At 37.5% G+C, this 19598-nt stretch overlaps 2 protein-coding genes across 3 annotated transcripts in view; both read left to right on the plus strand.

Moving 5' to 3' along the window:
- Positions 1–6078, plus strand: part of LOC134823637 (protein ABHD1-like) — a 28409-nt gene extending 22331 nt beyond the window's left edge. Inside the window, exons 10-11 of the mRNA XM_063835172.1 lie at positions 3037–3222; positions 5831–6078. Of these exons, the coding sequence (XP_063691242.1) occupies positions 3037–3222; positions 5831–6078 (434 nt within the window). The remainder of the gene's footprint in view (positions 1–3036; positions 3223–5830) is intronic.
- Positions 6079–17295: 11217 nt separating this feature from the next.
- Positions 17296–19598, plus strand: part of LOC134822657 (dual specificity tyrosine-phosphorylation-regulated kinase 4-like) — a 35836-nt gene continuing 33533 nt past the window's right edge. Inside the window, exons 1-2 of one of the 2 annotated variants that reach the window (XM_063833842.1) lie at positions 17296–17476; positions 18340–18530. In XM_063833842.1, the coding sequence (XP_063689912.1) occupies positions 17474–17476; positions 18340–18530 (194 nt within the window). In that variant the 5' untranslated portion in view covers positions 17296–17473. Of the gene's footprint in view, positions 17477–17745; positions 17890–18339; positions 18531–19598 lie in introns of those variants that run through there. The other variant, XM_063833841.1, reaches the window with a different exon arrangement.

Genomic DNA, 19598 nt, shown 5'->3' on the forward strand with positions numbered 1-19598 from the left:
GTTTTGTGTCTGATCTGATTTTCGAAATGCTGAAGATTGGTCAGCAACACCAAACAATGCTCTTAAGCATTGATTTATACCCTAAACTTTGAAACTTATTTTATGATAATTGATAATTAACAATGCACTATTTTGTTACGATCGGATGTTTGTTAGTTGTATATTATGTTTTACAATGTACATTATTGTACATGATGTCATTAGACTGTATTATGTTCATTTTTGATAGAATATATTTGATATTAAAAGATGCTTTTATTTGACCTATTTCTAAGGGAAAATTCTAAAATAAGATCAGAAATTTTACCATTTTATTTTTCAGACCCTCTTTTATTTCCCGCACCGAGGATGACGAGCGTGCTAAATCACTCTACAGTCGATCTTCGAGATTGTTATAAAAGGGCCCCCTGACAGTTGAAATCAATTTCAATCGATGTATATTTTCGGACGCTGATTCCTAATTTAATCACCCCACCCCCATAAATGACTAAAGCAAAGGTTAAAATGCTCCCCTTACGAGACATTAGCGAAAAACTGTCTCGATCACGTGATACGACCGGCCGTATAAGGAAGTTAGTCTAATTTCTCGTTAGCGTTAGGGTTTCAGCATATGCGTTTGTTAATCTGTTAAGGATTGTGTTAGGGTTGGGATCAGATTAGAAGCTCAGTGTAGCGGGTTAGGGTTAACAGGGGCAGCTGAAACCAGGTTTTCGACCAAACGCTGCCATGTGTAGTCAAACGTCGCCAAAAGTTGCTCTCGTCCAATGAAATCGCTGCATTTTGCAAGGCAAGCTAGCTCCGCATATGAATATATGTAATTCAATTATGCATACTGACTTGCAAAATGCAGCGATTTCATTGGACGAGAGCAACTGTCGGCGACGTTTGACTACAAATGGCAGTATTTGATCGAAATCCTGGTTTCAGCCCCCCCCCCCCCCCTCTGTGGGTTTAGTCGTTGGAGGATTTCGACGAGCCGCGCAAACTAGCATTCTTGCTTCGGCGCTTTACATCGTCGATCGTTGCTTTGCTTCGACATCGTCAATCAAGTTTAGTCATTGCTTAACTGCTGAAGCTGCTGTCGAGCGCGCGCCATTTGCAGCAGTTGCGCGCTGCATGCCGCATGCGCTGCGCACAGGGGTGCCATAGTTGATAGGGCAAAGAAATTCTGCTACTAACTGCCGCTATCTAACTGATACTAACTGCTAATGTGTACTTTATACTGCTACTAACTGCTGCAAACGGCGCGCGCGCAATGCGTGGGCGCAATTGCAGCAGTTAATAGCAGTTAATAGCAGTTAATAGCAGTTAGTAGCAGTTAGTATAAGCTTAACGGGTGATACTCGTAAAATATTTTTTAAAAATATTACAGGATTGTCGACGAGTCCAACTTGGCGCACGTTTAGCATGGTACGTTATAAACCTACAAATAAAAGTTTAATAGCGCCTGTAAATTATGAAAAACCTCAAATAAAGCCATTTTTGGTCCAAAAAACAATTTTTCCAAATTAGACCAGGTAACCTCCATTTTAAACACTTCTAACCACTATTAATCGATTCTACAGTCAAAAATAAGTCTTTGGACGTGTGGTCAGACCCACTCTAACAGCGTGTATTATTAGTAAATACAATTGATTGTGTATTGAATTGGTGATAAATAATAAAATTGTCTTTTCTCACATATTTCGAATACATAGGGGATGAGATCATTCCAAATTTTCGATGAGGTGTATAGAAAGTTATGTTGGGAGATATCTAACCTTGTGAAATCCTCAGAACAACAGTGATTTCTCTCCGTGGAGACAGAGGTGCGAGAAAACATTGTTGATATAAACAGTCTGATCTCTAACGTGGAGCCACAAGGCAAGGGTAAAATTTTTATGATTGTTAAGGGATTTTTTGATTCGTCAAGGGTTGATTTTTATAGGGTCATTGCCTATATTATGTGTATATATTTTATAATCACATTGAGAAGCAGGACACGATATTTAACCTCAGTAATGGGACGATTAGACGAAGTAATTTTAGGGCATACGAATTAATTTCTACCAGTATTTTATCGAGCTGAACATCTTGCACTCTTTGAATTTCAGCTGTCGACTATAAATATCCGTAGGGAACTCCGCGCAGAACATATGGGTTTGATGAACAGGGTAGATTGTTCAAAACGCTAAGTTTACTACTAAATACGCTAATTTGCACGTGGGCGGTCGTACATACATACAGACAGGCAGACAAAAATAATCTTTCGAATTATATTAGAGACTAATAGTAACCGACTAATAATTAACATTAATAATTGGCTAATTTATGAAAGGCAATAATTCGCAATATGGTAATCTAGCGAGGCACACTTTGGGGCCACACTTGGGGCACACTTGGGCACAAATTGTATTCCTGGGGCAACATGGGGCCCACTTAGGGCACACTTGGGAGCCAAAAAGTTACTTGGGGCCACATGGGGCAGGACACAGTTGGGCACAGCTGGGGCACACTTGGGGCACAGTTTAGGCATTTTACAAATGCCTGAAGCACAGTTTTAGTAACTTAACACACTTGGGCACACTTGGGGCGCAAAGTTTACTTGGGGCACCACTCTTGGGGCAGATACAGTTGGGGACCAATCGGGGGCACACGTGGGGCAACCCATAACTAAGGTGAACAATCTTCTGGTGTAATAATAAGTAACAACGTATAAGTAATTTTTAACTTAATTAAAAACATTCTACTATTCAGGATAATACTCTTCTCATAAGCTTGGATTTCGCTATTAAGGCTATTATCACGATGAGTCCGATTCAGGTGAGGTGTTATGACGCTTTCGCCCACATGAACTCACGAGGGCTATCTCTAGGGCTTCAGAGTCTGCACGTGTCCTTCCATATCTATTATTACACCAGAAGATTGTTTACCTTAGTCATTTGTGCCCCAAGTGTGCCCCGATTGGTCCCCAACTGTATTGCCCCAAGTGTGCCCCAAGTTTCCTTTGTGCCCCAAGTGTGCGCAAGTGTGTTTGTTTACTAAAACTGTGTTCAGGTCATTTTTTGCTCAACTGTGCCCCAAGTGTGTCCCAAGTGTGCTCAGCTGAAAGTGCCAACCTGCATCTGCCCAAGTGTGCCCATGTGTGCCCCAAGTGTGCCCCAAGTGTGCCCCAGTGTGCCCCAAGTGCCAGCCCCAAGTGTGACCCAAGTGTGCCCCAAGTGTGCCCCAAATGTGCCCAAAGTGTGCCTCAACTGTGCCCCAGGGAATACAATTTTGTGCCCCAACTGTGCCCCAAGTGTGCCTAGCTAGATTACCAAATTGCCCAATATTTAATTCGGGGTACGAAATTTTGGATTTTTATTTTACAAACTTCTTAGCAGGGAGACGTGACAAAACTTAAATACCTACTACCAAATCCTTTCTCAGGAAATCAAGACAAGGATTTAATTCTAGGATCAAATGTTTTGTGAGCAGCCTTTTTCTCCATCACAATTCATTATGTCCCAAAACTCCAGAATTTCCAGCTCAGGCAACGCAAGCTCTGACTGGCTGTCTCCAAAGTAAATCTTTTTTCCTATTCAATTGTTAAACATGGTTAATGCTCCTATCTGCATAGGAAAGTATAAGGAACTGAAATTAGTTTTACAAACTTTTGGCAGTGAATTCATAAGAATATTTATCACATCCTTACTCATGGTATCTGGACAAGGATCAAAACAAGTATCATTTGTTTTTTTCATTTATGGCACATCTCCCCTCATAACACTTTCCATCACCTCTATTAACATTCTGATTCTCTCGGTATCCTCCCAAAGGACTAGACACACCCCCAAAAAATGCGTCCAAAATCATTAGCCCGGTGCGCATGGTGCATCAATACGTTGCTATGCAACCTTTGATTATATCTCCTGTTAACTTCCTATTTCTCATATAATTTGCACGTGGGCGGTCGTACATACATACATACAAAGAGGATCTTTCCTTTTATAAGTTAGACTAGAAAGCCGAGTGGAGTAGCTATTCTCCATACATAACAATGTATAGAATAATCTGAAGGAAACTTGATATTAACCTGGTAAGCAAAGGGATCTACTCAACAAATACATTTGAAGAAGAACAGCTATTGCTCATGCTGTGAGAACTTCCTTTTGCTGAATCATCAACAGTATAATATTGTATCGACCTACTATACTTATGATGTGTACTGAAGCTTGAGAAATATTGCTTCCCAGCTTTCAATGTTACTTTTAACACTCTTCTTTTTTGTTAAATTGATCCTAGTAGTGGAGCTTATAGTGGACAGCACAAGTAAGTAACTGACTTTTATATTGTAGTTTAATTTCCCGGATTTAACCATAGTACAATGACGTAGGTCCAATGATAGTATAGTACAATGACGTAGGTCCAATGATAGCACAGTACAATGATATAGGTCCAATGAAAGTATAGTACAATGATGTAGGTCCAATGATAGTATAATACAATGATGTAAGTCCAATGATAGTATAGTACAATGATATAGATCCAATGATAGTATAGTACAATGATGTAGGTCCAATGATAGTATAATACAATGACGTAGGTCCAATGATAGTATAGTACAATAATGAAGGTCCAATGATAGTATAGTACAATGATAAAGGTCCAATGATAGTATAGTACAATGATGTAGGTCCAATGATTGTATAATACAATGATGTAAGTCCAATGATAGCATAGTACAATGATGTAGGTCCAATGATTGCATATAGTACAATGATGTAGGTCCAATGATAGCATAGTACAATGATGAACGGATCCCTATGATAGGCATATAGTACAATGATATAGGTCCAATGATAGTATAGTACAATGATATAGGTCCAATGATAGCATAGTACAATGATGTAGGTCCAATGATAGCATAGTACAATGATGTAGGTCCAACGATAGTATACTACAATGATATAGGTCCAATGATAGCATATAGTACAATGATATAGGTCCAATGATAGTATACTACAATGATATAGGTCCAATGATAGAATAGTACAATGATAGCTTATTATAACCATTGACATAAGGCCATGATCTTTCGACAGCTATTCAATACGTAGTATCCACTATAAAGTTGCATTTTATATCCTTGAATTATACAATATGAATTTAAGAAAATTATAGTGTAGACTTTTTGTCACAACAAGACTGCAATTCATAGCAACAACTATAAACCGAACCCCTAATGTCTGCTACAATATTTTTTTCTGGTCCTAATACGAGCCTTGTTTCTAAAAACTCATCTGAACTAACGTTTCGGGGTGTGCAAAAGCTTTCAGGCACGCACATTCCTTGCCCCGTACTTATCCTGTCCTTTTCAAAATCAAACTGCAGTCAAGGACAGAAAGTCATTACACCAAATGTCATATATACTTAAGAAGTGTTTACATCTTTTTATTCTGTAAAATGTGCTAAAATTAAATTTATTATTTCATTGAAAATTTCTTTTTTTCATTGATATAGGTCCAATGATAGCGTAGTACAATGATGTAGGTCAATGATATTACAAACGTATCAGATAGTTCTTATAAAATATCGTATGGGTGTTGTGCATCTCACAACATGTGGTAGGTTATACCAAATGATCAGCTAAAGAGCCTAAATAGAATTTAGTAACTGCAACTTTGTAAATCAAATTTAGAGAAAGAAATATTTAAGTTTAAACAATAAATAACATAATATAATATGTCAGATGAGACTCTTAAAAAGGAACCGTATATCACATATCATTAAAAAGCTGATACCTAAATTATCAACTTACACAAAAGATTCGAGTGAATAACATCCGTGGTATAACAAATTAAAATTTCAGAATTTGAACTGATAGATGAGAACAGTAATACTGTGGGAGCCGGAGTTTTAGGGTTACTTCTATACAATAACGGAACAGTGTGCGACGATGGATTCAGTGATAACTCTGCTAATGCTATTTGTCGTGCAATGGGATACAGTGGTCAAATTAGCTGGGCTAATGGTAGACCTGAGTTGGAGTGGATCAGCACCAAAAAGGAGTACGAAATTAAACTGGATGATGTTATATGTTCCCAGAGTGGTGAATGAGTTCATGTTCCTACAGTGAAATCGACAATTGCAGTCATTATGAAGATGTGTTCCTTCAGTGTAGTGAAGTTGGTGAGTAAAAGTTGAATCATTATTAAATTTATTTGTCACACCCTCCCAGTGTAACATCCATATAATAATCTTATAATCTCGTATCTTACACTTCTACAGCTAAACATGCTTCTTCAATATCTTCATGAAATACACAGAAAGAAATTTTACAGTTGAGCTCTCGCCTTTTTCATCAAAGGATTGTTCACCAATTATGTAAGCCAGCATTCAAAAGTTTGGTCCGGGGCCATAAATTTCTATCTAGAAATCAATTTTCAAAATAAAATCAGGCTGTACCCCCTCCTCCCGCCCCTAAGTCCTTCTGTCGAAATAAGATACCTGGAAAATTGTTGTAAAAAATCAGAATTTTAACTAAAAGGTGGGTTTAAAGTTAACAGGCCTAGGTACTATACAAAAATCAAATCACTTTAAAATAATTGTAAATGCTCTTCCAAATACATAATAAGATAATAATGATAAGCATTTATATTATATACTATAACCCGCAGTATTATATTAACTTTAAAATAATTGTAAATGCTCTTCCAAATACATAATAAGATAATAATGATAAGCATTATTATATACTATAACACACACAGATCGTTTTCTCGCTGTCACTTTTCACTATAAAATAAGCTATTTATCTTTTGGAAATAATTCAGCCGTTTAGGGGAAATCTAAAAACTATTCAGTTGATGGTGGTTGGACTTCGTATTCTGCTTGGACAACTTGTACGAAAAGTTGTGGAGAAGGAACACAAACAAGATCCAGAACCTGCACCAATCCATCTCCATCTAACGGAGGAGCATATTGTTCAGGATCGCCATCACAGAGCCAGACCTGCATCACCCAATATTGTCCAGGTATACAGAAATACAGTAAAATAAGTTCTACAAATAAAACATGCCACCTAAACTTGATCCAAATAACAAACATCCCAACTATATACAATTTGTATAATACAAAGCGATTCAATACACTAGATATTTAAAGGGTCTAAACAGTAATTATTTTGAAAGGGTAGAATTCATAAAAACCCTCCCTTAAATTTGTAAATAATGATGTTACAGTACAGTTTGGGTGTGGAAATAATTCGATTAGGACAGTTTTACAGAGAGAAAAATCTGAAAAACTTGTTCAGTTAATGGTTGGTATGGCTTATATTCTACTTGGACAACCTTGTCGAATCCCTTCGTGAAAAAGGAAACGAAGAAGATCCAGAACCTGCACAAATCCCATTCCAGGCTTACGGAGGAGCATCTTGTTCAGGATTGCCATCACAGAGCCAGTACTGCAACACTCACAACTGTCCAGGTATGTAGTTAAACATAAGTTATACATTGAAAACATGCCACCTAAACTTGATCAAAATAACAAACATCCCAACTATATACAAAGTGATTCAATACATTAGATATTTAAAGGGTCTAAACAGTAATTATTTTGAAAATCAGGGTAGAATTCATTAAAAAAACCTTAAATTTGTAAATAATGATGTTACAGCACAGTTTAAATACACGCTGCAAAAAGAGGTTCGGGCCCTTACGTTACAAACACTCCCTGCGCAATATTCATGACTAATTTGTGTAATTCTTGAATTAATTGTGCCCATTTACAGACACACAACAGTATGCATGAACCGTGCATAAACATAACTTTGTCTTGCTATCGCTTCAATCCATAAAGTCTCAGAGCATTTATTTGGGAAATAATTCGATTTGACAGTTGAAGTGAAAATCTGAAAACTGTTCAGTTAATGGTGGTTGGACTTCATATTCTACTTGGACAACTTGTACTAAACCTTGTGGAAATGGAAGACAAACAAGATCGAGAACCTGCACCAATCCATCTCCAGCTTATGGAGGAGGCATCCTGCTCAGGATCGCCTTCTGAAAGCCAGCCCTGCAACACTCACAACTGTCCAGGTATGCAGTTAAGCTATTAGCTCGACGTTCAGGCAGGTTATCTAAACCTTGAAATTCAATTATATCAATGACAGCTGGCCATTCTCCTGAAGAAGTTTGTCGGCCATATAACAAAGATATGTTATCAACAGACCGTTCACACCTATATTTGTCTACTCTTTTTTTAACCATATCATTAAGTGTTTTCCATGTGGTTTCTGTAGTCGCACACATACGTAGTACAGCTGTATTTAACTGTGTAAGAACATTTTCCCGCTGCAGCTTGTCTAATTCTTTATCTAGGTAAGTGCCTATCAAATCAACATCTTTGTTCTCAAAAACATGTATGTTGATTTTCGGTCCACGAATGTAATGACCTGGTGTTTGTTTAACGATGGTCTCATTTGAATAGCGTGATCCTTTCCTTTGTGTCATTATTTCTTCTATTTGGTCCCTTATCACTGATAAACTATTCGATCACAGTGCTGGCAAGCACGACCGTTGCATTTATTGTGGGTATACTATGTACCCCATTTACTATTATACCCCCTTTACTATTATACCCCCTTTGCTATTATATCCTCTTTGGTACACGTTACAAGCCTCTTTCGTGCACGCGAAGCGTGCACTCCGGCCGGAGGCGGCAGGTGTTTTTCAGACATTAAGACTCATCGGAAGTCGTTCAGCAGATTTATTTTAGTTCAAAACATTCTAATTTGATGCCAAAGATGACAGGAATAAAAAATAGTTATGTTGAGATTTTAAGAAATTTGCATAAAATACTCGCCAGCACTGTTATACGAAATTCGGTAAAAACCCAAAATCGCCATATTCAGGTGCTTTAAAAACCATGTTAAAATTGAGTTGGAGATCTGAAATTTTTCAGGGCGTCTAGACGTTGACCAAATCGACTGCAAAAAAAGTTTCAGGTTTCAGGACCATCGGGAAGTGGGTTTTCTAGAACCCCTGTTTTACGACAGATTGTCGTGATACATACATACATACATATACATATACATATATTCAGGGATAGACGCTTTGCCAGTCAATTGTAGCCTGTATTTAATTGTCCATAGATTCAAAAGTATAAAAGATACAGCCATTTCCGACCACAGGTCTTGAAAATAATTGTTTACACTTTAGTTTACATTGTATAAACAAATTATTTGACGTCATGAACACCCTTTGATGACGTCATCAAGTTAACCGTTTTTAAAACTTGATTTTTGACAAAGTAATAACTTTTAAAAATGATTTTACACCATTAAAAAGTAATTGTATTCAAAATCTGAGGAAATTTTTACCTTAGATAATTGTTTAAGCATTCTGAAAATCTACCGGAAAGTTTTTCTAGCTTGCTCCTTCATAAAGATATTCGTCATTGAAGTTTGTGCTTTTTTGAAGAATTTTTTTATAAAAACGTCAATTTTGCGATTTAGTATTCTCTGGTGTTGGGCCATGCCTTGAGTTGTGGAGCTCAGTTCTGCTTCCTATAGGTATAAATTGTGCATTAGGCTAGTTTTAAAGTTAAAAATCGAAAAGTTGCACACGTGGGGACACGCCCAAATTGATAGAAAATCGCTAAAATCACTGAAAATTGCTGTTTTCGTCATTTTCTGTCAACTTTAGAGTGCCGTTGTGATTACAATTCTTCTTGAAATACTTTGAAACTTTGCATGCTTATCAAACTATATATAAAACAATTACATGCAAAAATTTACGGCGATTCAATATTGGATGCGCACGCAACGTCCGCTCAAAGTTTGCACGCGCGAAAGGTGAGAATTTTGCTCATTCGTGATTTCCAACAAATTCTGCTTTGCCACGACAGTTTAATGTCATTATATATGAATTTAATGCCAACTTGAATGAGTATGAAGTGGCATATTCAGTCAGTGATCGACCGATATGCTTACCTAAACACAAGGAAATGTTTTTAAAGGAAAAATTTCGAAATCGTTGAAACTTCCTCCTTATTAATGAAGATATCAGTTTATATTTCGACTTTATAAAGTACCCTGACATTATAATCAAAAAGAGATGATATTTTACCAAAACCCATAATCATGGGTAGAGTGGACCGCTGCCAGTGTCTCTCTTTCCCAAACAAAAGGAAATGATATTAATTTGATTGACCGTTCTCAAATGCAAAATGATACCGAGAATGAAATCGGTCGCTCGCTTTTCCCATTCATTTACAATTGTAATAGACTAAGAAAAACTACCCAAAAGCAGCTGTACTCGGCAATAAAGATTCAATAAACTTCAGTAGTAGTAACTACCACCCTTACCCCGAAATACTAGGTATCGACCCGAACGCAACCCAAAGAGATTTTTACAGCATCTGATTGATGTAATCAATCGAAACTTATTACAATTCGAAAGCCGTGAATGAATGGGAAAAGCGAGCGACCGATTTCATTCTCGGTATCATTTTGCATTTGAGAACGGTCAATCAAATTAATATCATTTCCTTTTGTTTGGGAAAGAGAGACACTGGCAGCGGTCCACTCTACCCATGATTATGGGTTTTGGTCAAATCACAGTGCTGGCAAGCACGACCGTTGCATTTATTGTGGGTATACTATGTTCCCCATTTACTATTATACCCCCTTTACTATTATACCCCGTTTGGTACACGTTACAAGCCTCTTTTGTGCACGCGAAGCGTGCACTGATCCGGCCGGAGGCGGCGGCCGAAGGCCGCCGCCGCCTCCGGCAGGAGTTTTCCAGGCATTAAGACTCATCGGAAGTCGTTCAACAGATTTATTTTTAGTTCAAAACATTCTAATTTGATGTCAAAGATGACAGGAATAAAAAATAGTTATGTTGAGATTTTTAAGAAATTTGCAAAAAATACTCGCCAGCACTGTTATACGAAATTCGGTAAAAAACCCAAAATCGCCATATTCAGGTGCCTTAAAAACCATGTTAAAATTGAGTTAGAGATCTGAAATTTTTCAGGGCGTCTAGACGTTGACCAAATCGACTGCAAAAAAAGTTTCAGGTTTCAGGAGCATCGGGAAGTGGGTTTTCTAGAACCCCTGTTTTACGATAGATTGTCGTGATACATATTATATACATATATACATATATATATTCAGGGATAGACGCTTTGCCAGTCAATAGTAGCCTGTATTTAATTGTCCATAGATTCAAAAGTATAAAAGATACAGCCATTTCCGACCACAGGTCTTGCAAATAATTGTTTATACTTTAGTTTACATTGTATAAAAAAATTATATGACGTCATAAACACCCCTTGATGACGTCATCAAGTTAACCATTTTTAAAACTTGATTTTTGACAAAGTAATAACTTTTAAAATTAATTTTAAACCATTAAGGAGTAATTTTATTCAAAATCTGAGGAAATTTTCACCTTAGATAATTGTTCAAGCATTCTGAAAATCTACCGGAAAGTTTTTCTAGCTTGCTCCTTCATAAAGATATTCGTCATTGAAGTTTGTGCTTTTTTGAAGAATTATTTTATAAAAACGTCAATTTTGCGATTTAGTATTCTCTGGTGTTGGGCCATGCCTTGGGTTGTAGAGCTCAGTTCTGCTTCCTATAGGTATAAATTGTGTCATAGGCTAGTTTTAAAGTTGAAAATCGAAAAGTTGCACACGTTGGGACACGCCCAAATTGATAGAAAATCGCTAAAATCACTGAAAATTGCTGTTTTCGTCATTTTCTGTCAACTTTAGAGTGCCGTTGTGATTACAGTTCTTCTTAAAATACTTTGAAACTTTGCATGCTTATCAAGCTATATATAAAACAATTACATGCAAAAATTTACGGCGATTCAATACTGGATGCGCACGCAACGTCTGCTCAAAGTTTGCACGTGCGAAAGGTGAGAATTTTGCTCATTCGTGATTTCCAACAAATTCTGCTTTGCCACGACAGTTTAATGTCATTATATATGAATTTAATGCCAACTTGAATGAGTATTAAGTGGCATATTCAGTCAGTGATCGACCGATATGCTTCCCTAAACACAAGGAAATGTTTTTAAAGGAAAAATTTCGAAATCGTTGAAACTTCCTCCTTATTAATGAAGATATCAGTTTATATTTCGACTTTATAAAGTACCCTGACATTATAATCAAAAAGAGATGATATTTTACCAAAACCCATAATCATGGGTAGAGTGGACCGCTGCCAGTGTCTCTCTTTCCCAAACAAAAGGAAATGATATTAATTTGATTGACCGTTCTCAAATGCAAAATGATACCGAGAATGAAATCGGTCGCTCGCTTTTCCCATTCATTTACAATTGTAATAGATTAAGAAGAACTACCCAAAGGCAGCTGTACTCGGCAATGAAGATTCAATAAACTTCAGCTTGTTCAATAAGTAATAACTACCACCCTTGTCCCTTACCCCGAAATACTAGGTATCGACCCGAACGCAACCCAAAGAGATTTTTACAGCATCTGATTGATGTAATCAATCGAACTTATTTATACAATTTGTAAGCCGTGAATGAATGGGAAAAGCGAGCGACCGATTTCATTCTCGGTATCATTTTGCATTTGAGAACGGTCAATCAAATTAATATCATTTCCTTTTGTTTGGGAAAGAGAGACACTGGCAGCGGTCCACTCTACCCATGATTATGGGTTTTGGTAAAATATCATCTATTTTTGATTATAATGCCAGGGTACTTTATAAAGTCGAAATATAAACTGATATCTTCATTAATAAGGAGGAAGTTTCAACGATTTCGAAATTTTTCTTTTAAAAACATTTCCTTGTGTTTAGGTAAGCATATCGGTCGATCACTGACTGAATATGCCACTTCATACTCATTCAAGTTGGCATTAAATTCATATATAATGACATTAAACTGTCGTGGCAAAGCAGAATTTGTTGGAAATCACGAATGAGCAAAATTCTCACCTTTCGCGCGTGCAAACTTTGAGCGGACGTTGCGTGCGCATCCAATATTGAATCGCCGTAAATTTTTGCATGTAATTGTGTGTTTCTCAAATTCTTTGATAGAGTAATAGTATGAAAGGGGGAATTTGATAGTCGTATAGATGAAGGCTGTCTTGTACACATATTACCCTGTGCTTTGTCATGAGCTATCCAGATATAACCATTGCTCTGATTAACCTCCAGCAAAGAACCTAACATTGTCATAATGTTATTTGTTCCCTCAATTTCCTCATAATAACGTGGAATCGATTGCATATCGTCTATAAACACATCACAATCAAGATGTGAAGTTAGTATTTCTGAAAACCGTTGGTTGATTTCGGAACTCGACAAGACCTGAAACTCGCCACCGTACCACTTATATTGTGGACAATGAACTATGATAACTTGATTATCAGCTAATTTGAAGGATATTATATCAATTGTCTGCAACGTGGTCATCTCCCAAGTTTCACCCCAGGATAGTGTGCAGTGGCGTACATTCGCTTTTGCAAAAGCAATTTTAGCCCCTTCCTCAGCTGTGTACTCAGCAACGAAAAATAAGATTTTTCTGTTCGCATCAGACTTAGCACGCTGTATTGCTTTAGCTATCATTATGACACTTTTACCCGTTCCTGCGGGGCCATTAATAAGAACTGAGCGTTCCTCTAAATTGTACGCTTCAAACTGCTTCTTAGTGAGGTTGTTCACTCCTACGTACTCCCTAATGACATCTGGAGCTGGATTTACATTTGGATTGTTTTCTCTGAACGTAAAACTTCCACTGCGCAGTTTATCATCAATATCCTGTATACACCATCCTAAACTGCACTTAGATTTATGACAGTCGCCCTTATTATCCGTGCACCAAATTGCAAGCAGCATGTTCCTGACTTTATCATGTTTAGCTTGAAAGTCAGAGCTCAAAGATTCTTCGATGTGAAAATCTGTAACGTTGCTTTTCCACCATGACTCAAAATCCTCTATGTCTTCTTTGAATATAACCGATGATAGCTGATCAGACTCCAAGGTAAATTCTGCACTGGATCCCTTCGCGAAGTTAGGATAAGCAGTAAAATGAGAGATATTTGTGCTCTTCTCAATGCCTCTGATCAATTCCACCATTCTTTTCCTCTGCACGTCTGATTTCTTGTAGGAACCCTGCAATCCTAACTTATGCTGTTGTTCATCTAATTTAGGATTCTGCTGTTTTGCTTCACTAAAACTTGTCATATTCTTCACTTCAATTATCACAACATGTTTCTTTCCTATGATCAAAAAATCGCACTCCCCCTCACGATTGTTAGGTGTTTTTCGGCAAGCCATACACCCTTTCATAACATGACTTTTATCGCACAAACGATATTGACGGTGTGTATATTCGAAACTGTGTAGAACGTTTATATCTTCATCTAGCCCCTCCAGTGCTCTATAAACTACAACTTCGGTCTCATAGTCTAACTGATGTTTTTTATCATCTCTAAAACTGGGACCAGGCTCATCTTCATCTGGGTATACGTCAATATACGTGTGTTGTGGAGCTTTAGGTAGCATGATCGGGCGTGTTTCTGTTGACGTACAATACGTATCGTAGATATCTTTCCCGTTCTTGAGATATTCCTCCATTTTGAGGTCTCTGAAATAATTCTGTACCTTTATTCCTTTATTCAAGTTTAGGAACTTCGACAATGTTAAATTTATGTTATGATAATATATGAAAATTCCTGACACAAGGTTGAAAAGTTGAAACGAAATACGTGCGGTCGTTAGTTGAGGTACGAAAATAGCTAAAATGATAAATGATTCAACTGTCAAATTTCCACATCTCAAGTCTAAAAGTCTACACAACAAAGTCAAATCACACAACATACCGAGTGTAGATCGCTATGTCCACAGTATAATATAGATTATGTTTCATGAGGTTATAATATTATGATATATTATAATCTAATTATGTTATGCTTCCTAGATGTTAGGATAAATTTATTACACTACTAGCTTACTAAGTCCTTAAGTTACTAGTGTAACCCGGCCTTCAGCCGGCATTAAACTATCACAGTTAAAACGATGTAAGAGTATTTAAGAGCGGCTTTATAAAGCCGCTCATTCGAAAACCCGTATCAGATATGTTTGTAAAATTTCAAGTGACAGAAGAACGAACGTACCTAAAGCAAAAATTTGAAACAGTATTGAAGAGTACCCACTCAAACTTAATTAATGTTTCGAGACGGAATACTGTGCTTTTAACTTCCTATAAAACACAGTTCATGATCTCAACTCTCAAGTCTAAACAAGTTACTAAACAAAGTCAAATCACACAAAGCACAGAGCGTAGATCGTAAATGAAGGAAGACAGAGAAGTTCATACAACAAAAAAGAAAATGCTACTTCCACAGCATATACCGCGTGATAAGGTGACTACAACTGCAACTGGTGATAATAAAACGACGGATCAGGTTTCAATATTCAATATTTGATCAGGAGGTTGAGTTTAGTTATCTTTTGTAAATTTGAAAGGAAATACGTATGAATGGAGGTTACTAGTTAGGAATGGAAACAGCTGGATATAATGAAATGCGTCATCACGTGATACTGATACAAGGCTATGATTTATGCTTTCTAGTCATACATAATTGTAACATTTGCGTAATATGATCTAAAGTAGCCGAAAGTACTATTGTGCAATTTTAGATTTAGTTTATTTTATCATTGGTACAGTTTTGATTGTCATTAATTTTATTTTAAACTTTGATTCTTTTATTGTATCCTTTTATACTCTACTACATGAATGTTAGTTGGAAACGTTGGTAAGATAGCAGTAGGGAATTTGATTTACTGTCGGTGGGTGGCCTGTACATCAAGTGAAAAAATTATGAAATGAAAACTCAAATTTTGATTTATCCAATATCTATTTGAGGCTAGAATAATTCGTAAGGATCAATTTTTACTACATAGAATAATCTCTACTATAATTCAAAGAATTCCCTTTGTACACTGTACATGCACTGTACGTACGACCGCCCACGTGCAAATTAGATGAAAAATAGGAATTTAGGTAACAACCAAAAGGTTCCATAGCAACGGTGTTTTAATGCACACATGCACGTGCAAAGATTGTTTTAACGTCATTTTGATCGGTTTTGTGGTAATTACGTTGTGTTTAAAATGTTCTAAATTTAAATCGGCTGTATCTTCGGTTGAGATGGATATTTTTTGATGCGATTTAAACTTTCTTTCAAAGAATACTACTAGCTTCGTCCCTGTTACCACGGGCTTTCTAGTAATCTTATAAAACAAAGATTACAATCAAAATTATGACATGATTAAATTAAACTAAAAATGGAGTTGACCGCACTCCAGGACCATCAGCCAGATCAGATCCGCGGCAGTGGGGCCCCTAGTTCTGTTGAACCCAGTCATTCGACAGGATTTAGCAGAGCTATGAGGCTGGCACGAAGAGCAGGTAGTTTTCCACCTTGCTCCCCCCACTGTGGCACAAGTCTGCCTGGAGAGCAACATCCTGTTTGCCTGGAGAGCAACATCCTGTTTCCTATTTCCAAAACGGTATCCGTCTGTACTACTTGCTGTGATGTTATGTGTGCTATTCTTTGGGTGAAAACTGTCTTTAGTTTCCGATTGATAAGCATTTCGAATTCTTTGAACGTTCGTTTCTTTTACGTTGTCAAACTCTCGGATTTCGTTGATCGTTAGATGAAGCCTGTTGCAAGCTAGACGGCTGTCCGCTCTCATGGCCTTCACTATAATATATGAACAGGCCCAGAAGAGCACTTCCTAGCATCAGTATGAAGATCGCGATGATCAGAGGAGTCGAGTCTTCAATTTCTTTCTGGATAAAATGATCGAGCAGATTATAACGTAACGTAAAAGGAACAAGCGAATCTGTGCAGACAATTTGTTGCTAGGGTATTTATAGTAGCCCACGTGCAGTTGGATCTGCACGTGTAGTTTTCGGAGAGCAATCACTCCGGTGAAAGTGTCTTTGTAGAATTGATACAAATGTCAAATTAAATTGCCAATCAGTCGAATCAGTGCAGTGCCATGTGTTTTATTCGTGGTTAAAATCATACTTCGTGTCAGACGCGCGAACCTGGTTGTATGATATCGTGTTATGTTGCACGCGAGTTCGTGTTGTAAGCTAACTGGATATTATAAAATGGCTCAGTTGTATAACAAGATAATATAATCCGGCGATTGTAATAATCTTTTCTTCCCCTGTAAGCTAATGAAATGCTTATTTTACATATCTGTAACACTACTAACGAACCATTCATGACCCTAACGAACCATTCATGACCCTTCGTATTTCCGGACTTTTCAGGGAACCAGCTTAGTTACACGAGATCAGACGATATTGGCCGAAGTCCGAAACCTAATACTCTAATAGAGTAATAGCTTAAGAAGAATGGACGCAAGTAAAGTGTGCGCTGTCTATCTTTCCCAAGTGCCCTCATGTCCTGTTAACGTTTGACTCATCATTATGCTAGCAGAAGTTAAATGGTATGTATGTTATCAAATTAGCGTTATTTGACCCTCATCAATAAGATAATAATATGATGAGCATGGTGTAAAGAAGTCATCAAGTTTTATTTTAAAGGTTTGTCAACAGCTGCTTTGCTTTCGATATGCACGCTGCTTATAATGTACAGGAATGTCTATAGCCTATAGTGTACAGGAATGTTTCTAACTCTATAAGCAAACTTACTTCCCCTCAATACTTCTATCTTGAGGGACCTCACTCCCTTCTCTCTCTCTCTCTCTCTCTCTCTGTATATTGAAACAGTTCTCTCTTCATCTGCAGTGCGTTGTGAGATAGTTGCAGATTAATTGGGTACAATATGTTTGCTTGTTTTGGATATTTATAGTACAATACAGTGTATAAGAAGGTGTGCCGTCCTCTTATAATGAATCAGGTTTGCAATCTTTAACAACGTTCAATGTTCTTTCTTGATGCTGTTTCAAATGATCTTGAAGAATGATAATTGGATATCACGTCTTTTTCTATTTTTGATTTACAAAACAGACTTGAGAACTTGTACAAACTACAATCTATGACCTTCAAAGCGTAAAGCTCAATCCCCTAAAAGAGGGTATTTTTCGGAGCTTGTCAGTGGAGTTGGTCCTACATTATCGTATCTAATAATAGATTCAGAAGGCAGATAACCTGAGTTTACTAACTTACTATTAATTACAAAAAACCCGATCATTGGAATCAAAATTTTTCTGCCGGCCCAAATTCCAATTTTCGTTACTTTTTGGTGATAGCCGCCACTAGCCACCTGCCACAGCCGTCTTATATGTCTTTCTAAGCAGCACTAAAGTTCAACTACTAAAGTTATACCAATAAATAGCCCCTATTTCAGGACCTGTCCAGCGGGGACTGCAGTACGCTAAATTGCCTCCTTGTCTGCTATCGTCGTGCTGCACAGTCCTGGGGAAAGGAGGAGCTCCGTCAACCTTGTCAACCTGACGACCGGTATGGGGTTATTCCTGAGAGTAAACCTGACGAAGTAGAGAATGAGAAGAAGGAAGAGGAGGAAACAGATGACAGCATGTGAGGATTTATTTTGTTTGCTTTCGTGAAATTTTAAACTTGAAAAGAAACTGATCTCCCTGTTGCTCGAATGCTATGATTCGAAACAGCTGTTAAATTTATCAACAGAATTGCTAATTTATCCACCAGTATAATGGGCCTAGGTCAGTATTTTAGTTAAAATTTTAAACCAGCTGAAAATTTTAAAATTTAGCGCTGCCGTGCGCACGTTGCACGTTTATTATACTGAGACTTGAAAAGTCCACTTTCATCTTTTCAAAACACGTTTTTACATTTTCATAATGAATCTCGTGCGCTATATAAATATCTTAAACATTCTAGCCCAGTTTCATGTACCGCGGTTTCACATTATAAATCGTGATGATATCTCGAGATAATTCTCCCCTTCCCCCAATTATGGAGCTCTCATCACCCCCGCAAGATACCCGTCACCTGTCACCTCTTACCCACTGTCCCTCTCTTATCTGGTGCAGGCTGCACGTTCTTTTGTCCGGTCTTGTCTTTCTTTGTTTCGTTGTAGTGCTCAAGTGTGTTCTGCGATGTGAAGTTCTGGTTATGCTTTTTGAATTTCCCTTGAAATATCAGATCACCCGACGCTGAGTGTGATAGAGGTAGAGGTATTCAAAGAATTCAAATGGTTCCGGGTTTTTACATTCCAGCTGTTGTACAGGACTGAGAATTTCTGTAGTTTTATATTATTGTGTTGATGCTTTATACCTCACTCGTAGGGGTAAATTTTACGAAAAGAGTTGAGACTAGGAAACGATTGAAACGGGATTGTTTTTGTCAAAACTGAACAACGATTTAGCAGGCAGTCAGACCCTCACTACTGTGAGAGTTTATCCCCTTACCACTTTAGGTCCGTCAAAATTAGGTCTGATGTTTAGTTGGCCCGGTAAATAAATTCTGAATATTAATGTATGTGCCACGGTTCACGGTACGTTTCACGGACCACGGTACGTTTCACGCGGTACCAACCGCCATTTGACTACCCTACCAAGCTTCACTTAACTAGACTTCCTGCGTTTCTGCTAAACTTGGTTGTAGATTGCGAACTGTAAAGCACAG

Source organism: Bolinopsis microptera, chromosome 11 (assembly GCF_026151205.1).
Source record: "Bolinopsis microptera isolate Bmic1 chromosome 11, MBARI_Bmic_1.0, whole genome shotgun sequence".
Lineage (NCBI taxonomy): Eukaryota > Metazoa > Ctenophora > Tentaculata > Lobata > Bolinopsidae > Bolinopsis > Bolinopsis microptera.